Source organism: Epinephelus moara, chromosome 17, assembly GCF_006386435.1.
Source record: "Epinephelus moara isolate mb chromosome 17, YSFRI_EMoa_1.0, whole genome shotgun sequence".
Classification (NCBI taxonomy): domain Eukaryota; kingdom Metazoa; phylum Chordata; class Actinopteri; order Perciformes; family Serranidae; genus Epinephelus; species Epinephelus moara.
This window is the reverse complement of record NC_065522.1, coordinates 34,333,695-34,343,959: the sequence shown is the minus strand read 5'-3', so window position 1 is coordinate 34,343,959 and position 10,265 is coordinate 34,333,695. Positions and strand designations below refer to the sequence as shown.

The 10,265-nt window shown below is 41.0% G+C and overlaps 2 protein-coding genes across 2 annotated transcripts; both read left to right on the top strand.

The window, feature by feature from the left end:
• Nucleotides 1-1,626: 1,626 nt before the first annotated feature.
• LOC126403904 (low affinity immunoglobulin gamma Fc region receptor II-like) lies at nt 1,627-4,258 on the top strand. The gene is made up of 4 exons (XM_050066724.1): nt 1,627-1,799; nt 3,060-3,283; nt 3,730-3,975; nt 4,122-4,258. The coding sequence occupies exons 1-4, from the start codon at nt 1,627-1,629 to the stop codon at nt 4,256-4,258; spliced, it is 780 nt and encodes a 259-aa protein (XP_049922681.1).
• Nucleotides 4,259-7,749: 3,491 nt separating this feature from the next.
• On the top strand, nt 7,750-10,239 carry LOC126403850 (low affinity immunoglobulin gamma Fc region receptor II-like). The gene is made up of 5 exons (XM_050066663.1): nt 7,750-7,841; nt 7,939-7,983; nt 8,427-8,681; nt 8,882-9,127; nt 9,275-10,239. Exons 1-5 carry the CDS (start codon nt 7,811-7,813, stop codon nt 9,427-9,429), a joined length of 732 nt encoding a protein of 243 aa, XP_049922620.1. The 5' UTR covers nt 7,750-7,810; the 3' UTR covers nt 9,430-10,239.
• Nucleotides 10,240-10,265: the final 26 nt, after the last annotated feature.

Genomic DNA, 10,265 nt, shown 5'->3' with positions numbered 1-10,265 from the left:
CAGCTGAGTCTGTTGACTGGTTCAAAAAAACACCTAAAAACCTACTTTTTTAGAATGGCTTACTCATAACATTTGATAAATTCAAGTGTATAATCTGGATAATGACTGCATGCTCGCTCCTCATATATGTGTGTGTTGTCTATATGTGTTCTTGAATGTGTCTTCTATGGTCGTGGGGCCCTCTTTTCTTTGTGTCCCAATGTCAATGTAAAGCACTTTGTAACCTGCGTTAAAAAAGGTGCTATATAAATAAAATTTTACTTACTTTTACTTACTTACTATTGGAGACCCATTGCGGGAAGTTCAGCTTGACATGATGGGTTATGTGTTAAATGAGGCCTTGTGAAACATTTTCTTTGTTTTCTGAGCCCACATGCTGCTCTCTGTTCGACAAAGTGCAATGAAATGACATTCCTAGTGGGATCATAACTTAAGAAACTGGCTAATGAGGCTTCATTTGTCATCAATAATTAAAAGGTAGCAGCTCCTGTAAGAGATAGCAATGGGGAAGGATTTTTTATTATTATTTTCCAGTGTATTTTGTGGTGAACATTACAGTCTAGTGCTAAGACTGGCTGAGAAAACACGGAATGCATACAAGACATGATACACATTTTGTAGTTTTGCTGTATTATTTGTGCCACTGACAGCACCAGAAACTGTTACATACGTGTTTTTGTGCTAGTATTAAAAGGTCAGCAGAGGGCGCCCTCAGTTTAGTTAGTATGTCATTGCACAATGCCCTTGGCCCAATATGCCTTTCTCATAGCAGCAGACATGTTGTCTTGTCATAGCAGGAAAAGCACAGGTGTTACTGATAACACCAACAATGGCTCTGTTTTATCAAGTGTTCCAGTGAGAGTGACAGTGATTCAGATTCACACACCTTTGTCATACCAAAAGGGCAATTCATTTATACAATCTAAGCAAACCATGCACAAACTCTCAGACAGAAACAAGCAGCAAGCATGCACAATACCTGAACCCTGAAATCAAAGCAGCTACGTGGCAATCATACATAAAGGTAGGGAAAAGAAGGGCTACTGCATGTGTTTAATGTGTTTTGATACATTTGTGACTTTGTCTGTTATTAAGTTAAGGTACAACGTAAATGTTTTATGTTGTCATGTTGACAGTGTTTTAAGCGTGTGGACTCAGAAGCAAGACCCTTAGGTAAGACAGATGGAATAAAAAAGTGTACATGTCTACTCACATAGAGCCAGAGTGCTAAGGCGAGGGAGCACATGGAGCATAAGTGGATGTGGTGATCAAATCTCCTTAGTTAAAGGTGGGGATGATACCCACCTCACACAAAATGCTGACATCATTTCCCCAGGTTCTCTGGTGACATCTTCTCGATTAAACTGATATAGAGGGCATTCACATGAGAGTTTTTGGAGCCAGGGTGATGGGCAAGGGTATAGTTGTATCTCCTTTAAAAGACCACTCACGTTGCCTGCAAGAATTGAGATGTTTCACTCTACAATTGTACGAGAGATTTTAGTGGTCTGTCCCCAGCAAGAAAGGATACTCCGACCTCTCCAGCCAGTTCCTCTGTGACCACAGGGAAAACCTGACCCCCAGCAGCTTTGCGTTGCCTACATCGTAGTTTTGCTCATGAGGGACATGAATGCACATGGGTGGAATTGGGCCAAATGTTTAGATGAGACAGCCTCTACCACCACACCAGAAAATTTAGACCACGATGACAAACTTGCATTTGGGATCAAGGTGGACAAGGATAGTGTTGGGACCAACTCCTTTGCCTTAGGAAACCACTTAAAGGGGAGCTATGGGAGGTAAGATGAGGACTATCCTTCACTTCTTAATTAAAATGTATCTCGTATCAAGATAGTACCCAAATATAATTTGGCACAGAGCAGCTGGTTGTTGAAGAGTCTCTGGAGTACCCTCTGGACAAGCTGCGCATGTTTCTGTCCAGTTCTCAAGAAGATCAAAGTCATCCAGGTACAAAAACACATATTTGGTCAATATGTCTTGAAGCACATCATTCACAGGGACCTAGGAAATTGCAAAGGCGTGATTTAGATCAAACCGTATCACCAGGCACTAAAAGTGTTTCAGGGGCAGACAGTGATTAAAGATGGGTCTTGGGTGGAGATGTGATTAGGAGGAGGTTGATGGCACAGTCATAAGGATGATGCAGGGGGAGAGAGGTATCTCAGGCCTTGTTGAATACCTCCTTTAGGTCCAAGTATTTATGAAGAACCCTTTTAAGTCCTGGAAACTCAGATGAAGAAGATTCCCTAGGGGAGGTTATGGTCTGCACATCACCTCTTGCACTTACTAGACATGCTCCATATCATCCAAACTAACAATATCTGTTCAACATTAGCATGGCACTGGAGGAGAGACATTAGTAAGACAAAATAACATTAAAAGATACTCATAATGTCTGCCTGGGTTGTTAAAGGTTGTATTCTATTCATTCCCGTCCTTGATCCTACTGTTTTTAGCTGGTGTGTATTTCTGAGATTAAATTAAGAGGCGAGTGAATGCCGATAACTCATAGGCAGAAAAGTGTGTCTCGAAGCCACTGTGAGTCTTGCAGGAAGGACTGAACAGGAAGAGGAAGTTCCCACGCTCATATTACTACAGCAGGACTGATGCTCAGACAGTCAGCAGCAAGCCAGCATGGAGGTTGCAGCTCTCTGCGTCAGACTGTGTGAGTACTATCAGACTGCTCAAGTTACTCTTTAAAAATGTATATATTCTGATATATAAATGCATCTTTGTCTGACACAAAGTTTTCTGTCTTTTTCTGTCCAGTGATGCTTACATTCATATTTCTGGATGCACATGTTCAAAACTGTGGTAAGTAATATACCAGGATATGTACGTGTGAAAAAATACCTAATTTAAACAGTAACTTTCAAAAAGGTGCATGTACTTTGATTTGTTTTGATTTTGAACACTGGTTTGTTTTGTTAAAGCAATGATTCTTGTCTTCCATCCTGGGTGTTTAACGGGTCTTTCATTAACATTCTCTGTCTCTGTCTTTATGTCTCAGATGCAGTTTTCCGTGTTGTTCCAAACAGACTGCAGTTCTTTCTCTTCGAGTCTGTCTCTTTTTACTGTGAGGGTCTTGAAGACCCCACTCAGTTGAGAGGGATCAGGAATACTGAGGAGTTCATTTCATCATGTGTTAGGAAGAGCCCAGTGCTATCGTGCTCTATTAGAGCCTATCTAGAAGACAGTGGAGAATACTGGTGTGAGACTCAAGGAGGGGAGAGAAGCAACAGTGTCAACATCTCTGTCACTGGTAAGCTTGCATTCCTGTAAGAAGTCATGACAGGAAATCAATGAGATTATCCTTGGACATGAAAACGATGTTGGGAGACAGATTTTCATAATGATGGTTTTGTTAAGATTAAACTGATTTTAGTCTTAACTCCCACAAAGTGAGTAAAGTGGTGTAATTCTTTAAATTTAAGCTTCAGGGATGATGGGATAGGGTTCAAGTTCAATGGTGGGGGTCAAGGGAAGGGAATCAAACAGGGTTGTTTGCCAGGGGATAAACGGGACCCGATGGTTGGTTGGGGTCTTGTATGATGGGATGATGCAGGTGGCGTCACATCAGGTGACTGAACTGATGAGTCACAGGTGGTTGAATTAACTAGGTGCAGGTGATTTCAATAAGTGGGAGAGAGAAGCATGGTCTTGCTCCTGAACTTTGGTTTATTAAAGACAGAAACCTTTTTCATTCAGCTGGTTCAGTGATCCTGGAGAGCCCAGTCCTCCCTGTGATGGAGGGAGCCGCTGTGACCCTGCGCTGCAGAGACAGGATGAATTCCTCCGACCTGACAGCTGATTTCTATAAAGATAGCCACCTTATGGGGAGCAGCTCTACAGGAGAGATGACCATCCACAGTGTGTCCAAGTCTGATGAAGGACTCTACAAGTGTCACATCTCTGGAGCTGGAGGATCACCAGAGAGCTGGATGGCTGTCGGAGGTGAGACTCTACTTTGTTTTAAAATAAAATACCACTAGCCAAATTTAGATTGGCACGACTGCAGTGCAAGGATCAGTTTTCAGCCTGAACTACAGCAGCTCTCAGAGACACGATGTTACAGCAGATATGTTCTCTTGTCTCTGCAGCTCATCACAGAGATACTTGTCCTTCTTCGGATCATTCCTTGTATGTTCTCCTCCTCTTAAGGACGGTGTTCACCATAGTGATGGTGGCTCTGCTGCTGCTGCTGGTGGGACTGCTGCACAGAGTTACACAAAAATAACTGATAGTCATGTGCAGAGGTAACTGACTGATAAATGATCGAAACAGAGTATCTTGGAAGTTAGTCTGGTCTTTAAGTTAATGAAATCACATCCTATCCTCTGCATTGTTGCTGTGAAATCTGGTGGAGCTGAAGAAAAACTTCAACTTCAACTTTCTTCAGCATGTTTTTTTTGTCACTTCTAATTTTGGTGTCCCTCCTTTGGTGTAACCTCTGTGTTACATGGTCACACTTGCAGTGTCTTTTTGACTTTCTCACGCCCAGAAAAGGTTTAAAACCTCAGTCACCGATGCATGAGCTATTTCTAAATGGCCACTTGTCAGTAAGGTCAGTATGTGTCACTTTCTGTTTAGTTTTAGACTTGACACGTGGTTCTGATCATTTGAGCCTCTCAGATACAAACCGCATGAGAAAATGTATGTTCAGGAGGCTCTGTAGAAACAACAAACAGGTCAGGTCAGTCTATTTACTTTTCCGCATTCTGAAATCTGTGGTCCTCAGACATGTATCTGCTCTGCTTACCACTCACCTCGGCCTGCAGATTTTTTGGGACAGAGCCTTCAGTGTGGCAGCCCCTACACTTTGATAATCAGACAGAAATCGACAGTGTTCCCTTCCTGTGTCTCTCCAGGCACGGCCCACTCCCTCCTTACCATGCAGGGAGTCACTAAGCAGCCCACACGATGGCGCTGTCTGTTCAACAGAGCTTTTAAAGCACTGACTTGTCATTCCTTGATCCTTTTTCTTAAAACCAAGAGCGTCATCTAGTGGGGTCAAAAACTAAAGACAGTGGTTCATGAGGCTTCATTTAGCCATCACTGCACAGAGGTTCTCATTTTGCTGATTACAGACTTTGTGGTTGAAAGGTCTGGAGATGCAGCTAGTTGGGGTCAGTGGGCTATTTGGCAGCTGTGTGTTAGTAGTGACAACAGTTGTGGTTGGTATACAAGGGTTGGTGGTATTACTCCTGTTCGCAGGAATGGTGTGTATTGTTATTTGCTACCAAGTGCTGCAGCCTTATTAGGGGTTCAAGCCCGCTGAAAGAGCTGAATGCCTATTGTGTTTGCATTGACTCATTATTTTTCTTTTTTTTTCTTCAGAAATGTTTTTGCAAATTCCTGTGAGATGGTACATTGTAGACACATGGAATTTTCACCAGTGATTGGAAGAAATGTGCAAATGTTGCTCAAAAAATAAAAAGCCAATTGGCCACATATTGACACTAAAATAAAGGCCCTAAAATGTTCTCTTATCCTAAACATCTTATCCTAAATCGTAGTTCTGATTCATTCCAAGTTTTCTCTGCACCATCAATGGATCACACTTATTAAAATCTATCAAAAATATTGTTAATATCTCATTGAGTTTTGATGATATTGACCAATAAACGTCAGAGAGGCAGTGGCTCAGCACATAAACTTTTGGGCCAAACATAACAAAACCTGCAAGCAACACCCTAAAAGGTACCAGGGACATATCCTTAAAGTTTAATTTAAACTGACCACCAGAAGGCACCACAAATGCAAAAAAATGGGCATCGGATAATAAAAATCAGGCTATAAATCAGACATTATTTGTGTAATAATAATGAACTCTGTGTTTGGTTAGGCAAGTCTGGTTAGTACCAAATTTTCTGTGAATCGTGAACGTTGTCAAAAGCTTGTTGATATTTCATTGAGTTTTGGGACCACACATTCAAGAAATGGGCATGGAATAACACAAATCAGACTATGAATCAGGAATGTTTTGTCCAGTCATCATAGAATTTGCAGGATATGTTAATTTCTAATGGTAAACCATGTGGGTACAATTATTTTGAAATCAGTCAATAGGGGGCGCCAGCTCCTCCAAACAAGTGCAATGACCTTTTGCATAATTTGACCATAAAACAACGTCAGTCTGTTTAAACATCATCAAATTCAGTGGATTGTTTTAAGCTAAGCCCTTGAGGCACTGCCACAAAGTATTTCTACAATCGACCAATAACAAGTGGCAGAGTTTTGAAAGAAGAATGTGGCCCAGTAAAGATTTGTATGTTAAATAATGAGTATCTGTTCGATCATAATAAAACCTGCTGGTTATCTTTAAAGTAGGCACTGTAAGCTGTCAAAGGTCTTGATTCTACCCAGCTTTTAAGTATTAAAGGTCCATGCTGGTTGAACCCTAGAGTTGCCACTTGCAGCTTTATTTTTATTTAGCTGATGATGTCATGTTATGTATTTAACTCAGCTGTCTTCTTTTTGTATAAAGCAGTTCTTAGTTAACTTTTTGAAGACTTCTGTTTTTGTTGTTTTATTTTTGTTAATAAACCTCCACTTCTGTTTATGTATATTCTTCTGTTTGTATTGATTCTTCCTCCCCAACTTAAATGATTAATTTGCTTACTCTCCTCCCCTACTTCATCTGGTAACGTTACACTCAGAAGCATTCCAGCTACTCTTTCACGTTCTGATGTTTTTGATGGATTGTGAGGAGATCTATTCCACATCTGTGGAATAGATCTCCTCACAATCCATTTTATCGTTATCTTCTTTTATCCAGATACACGTTTGCAATGTATATACAGTATATATATATGGAACTACATGTAAGTTCTCATGTAATACAGTGTTCATACTACACTTGTCATGTCCAGTGGCCAAGCTTCAACTGACCAGGCAGCTGTTGTTGTGCTGTTTATGTTTGTTTTTCTCAAATTAAGAGTGAGAAAATGTTATATTTGCTGATAGTTTCTTTCGGATTGAAAGAAGAAAGCTGGCCTCCCTTTTTTGTTTTGCCCCAGCACTTTAGTTGGGTAATGTCTTCGTTGAGAGAAGCCTGTATTTATCCATTGCATAGCAGCAGTTCATTTCATTTCCACTGGGTGTGCTCACACCTTACAGGCTCACAGAAGGCTGTGTCTCTGACAACCAATCACATCTGTTAAAAGACTGCATCATACCGAGCAACAGGGTCGACCACACCTCCTCACTGAGGTAAAAGTTTCTGTCTCTTCCTCGCTCAGAGTTGCTTTGAAAACTTTCCTCAATCACTCCTAAGCCAGGACTCCTTACTTTTAGCCCAAGTTAAGAGCTCTCTGAGAGATTCTCAGAATGTTTGTGAATACGGCCCCAGATTTAACTACCCTTGTGTTGTACCCCAATGATCTGGGCAATGAATGGGCAAGAATAACAGAGGTGAAGCAGACGTGACACACACTGCTTGTTTAACCAGAGTCCGTAGAGACAGTAACCACCAGTGTAAAGTGAATGCTCATTCTGCTAGGTATGTTGTGTGCCTCCCACAATCAGCAACACACGACTTTCATGGTCGTGGTCGTTTTATATCTAGAACTCTTAGTCAAGTGCAACTCGTCTTTCTTTTCTCTTTTCTTCAAGGTTAACGTCTTGTCCTCTGAGCCACAGGGTTCACCACACTGCTGTATGTTGTATGTTGAGTTGGCCCCAACTTTGGTCTCAACATCAGAAATAAACTGAACAGGAAGAGGAAGCTCTCGTCTTCTTTAAACTTCAGCTGTATTTCAGTCTGAGGATCAGTCAGCAGCAAGACAACATGGAGGTTACAGCTCTCTGCGTCAGACTGTGTGAGTACTGAGTCTCAGCTTTAAGTCTTACATATTCCTGTATATATCATAGACAAGTGTGTGGGTGATAAACACTTTGTATTCTTTGTCTCTGCAGTGACGCCTGTAGTCATTCTGCTCAGTGCTCATGTTCAGAACAACGGTAAGAAGGACTAACGAAACACAGTAATTTTACATGTTTTGTTTTGTATCATATGTTATTTTTCTTGATGGCAGCATCAAGCCTATATGACATTATCACACGGGAGTCCGTGACCTAATTTGTATCAGTTTGGCGGTGCTTGGCCAAAAAAGGTTGAGAACCACTGATCTAAAGCCTGGATACAAGTTAAGTTACATACTGTATATTGCTTTAATTCTAATACTGTATAAGTTACAAAATTGTTTTGCGTACCTTTGACCTCTGTTTCAAATTAACGTCCACACTGAGAGAGAATATTAAAGCATGCACCACTGAATTTAAACTGTATCCGTCACAACCTGCACATACTGTACATGGCTTTGTCTTGATATTTAACATTGAATTTTGGAGTGTTGTAAGTTTCATTTTGGAGAAATCTTTTCTTCCATGTGATTCCGTCTCAGATGCAGCTTTCCGTATCGTTCCAACCAGACTGCAGCTCTTTGAGTTTGAGCCTGTCTCTTTTCACTGTGAGGGTCTGGATGGCTCCACTCAGCTGAGAGGGATCAAAAATACTGTGCAGTTCATTTCTGCATGCGACGAGCGGATGCCGGTGCTATTCTGCACTATTAAAAGAGCCTATCTCGCAGATGGTGGAGAATACTGGTGTGAGACTGAAGAAGGAGAGAGAAGCAACAGTGTCAACATCTCTGTCACTGGTAAGGAAAAGTTTCAATAAAAAGTTGTTGAATGAAATCCATGTGATTATTTTTGAAAGTGAGGAAGATGTTGATGTACAGATCTTAAAAACATTGGTTCTGTTAAGATAAATCCTCCCATTTAACTTCCACAAAGTCAGCAAATGAGTGTATTTCTTAGAATCACAAGAATCACAATATATAAAACCTTTGTTGTTCAGCTGGTTCAGTGATCCTGGAGAGTCCTGTCCTCCCTGTGAGAGAAGGCAAGAATGTCACTCTGCGCTGCAGGAACAATACAACCTCCTCAAACCTGACAGCTGGTTTCTACAAAGATGGCGTCCTCATCAGGAGCAGCTCTACAGGAGAGATGACCATCCACAGTGTTTCCAAGTCTGATGAAGGACTCTACAAGTGTCACATCTCTGGAGCTGGAGGATCACCAGAGAGCTGGATGGCTGTCAGAGGTGAGACTCTACATCGTTTAAAATGAAAATATCTGCAGTGCGAGGATCAGTGTTCAACTTGTGCTGCAGCAGCTCTCAGAGACAAGCTGTTACATACTGTTAATACTGTCATGATGTTACAGCAGATATGTTCTCTTGTCTCTGCAGCTCATCACAGAGACATGTGTCCCTGTTCAGACCTCGTCATACATGTCGTCCTCGTCTTAAGGACGGTGTTCACCATAGTGATGGTGCCTCTGCTGCTGCTGCTGGTGGGACTGCTGCACTGTGGGAAACTCAGAGTTACAGTTGCACAAACATAACTGATACTCATGTATAAAGGTAACATGTCAAGGTAATGAAGCAGAGAACCTCCCATCATGCTTTGGGTCTGGAAAACCTGGCAGAACAGAAAACAATCTTTAAAAAGTGATCACTGAGATTGTTTAACATTGTATTTCCATCTGTTTTTACCACCTCTGTTTAAGAAGTCATGTTTAACTGTGAGGTGTCAAACTCCTCTTCATCACATGTTGATACCTGCAGCAGCTGTGAGACTTTCTCACACAGAACAAGGTTCAAAACCACAGACAGTCTTTTGAAGAGCTGAAAGGTTTCTCAGCATATGTAGTTCTGTGTTTTATTTTAGACTTGGCAGATGCTGCTGATAATTTCAGCTTCTTAGACACAAACCACACAAGAACATGTAAATATGTGTGTAGAGGAGGTGGTTATCTATCTATCTGTCTGTCTGTCTGTCTATCTATCTAAACAGGTGTAGTTTAGTTACACATGTTTCACATGTAAAATCTGTCTCACAAGAAAAAAAAACATTTTCCAGGTTAAAAATGATTTTATATATTTCACCTGAGATATTATCAGATCCTTCATACAGATTAAACACGTGCTGGATTTAGCACAACAAAATAACACAAGAAAAGAAATGTGTGTGTTGCTGAGTTGTTCGCAGACTGCTGCAGCTGCTTCTGCAGGATTACAAAAAAAATAATAATTTAAAGGGACACCAGACAAAGAGGCAAACTGCAGCCAAAGACTTGACTCTACAAAGACAAATAAAAAAATCACCTGTTTATTTTTGGTAAACTCCATTGAAGAAAGAAGTCAGTGAATAGCATAAGAAAAGAATATGTGACATTAC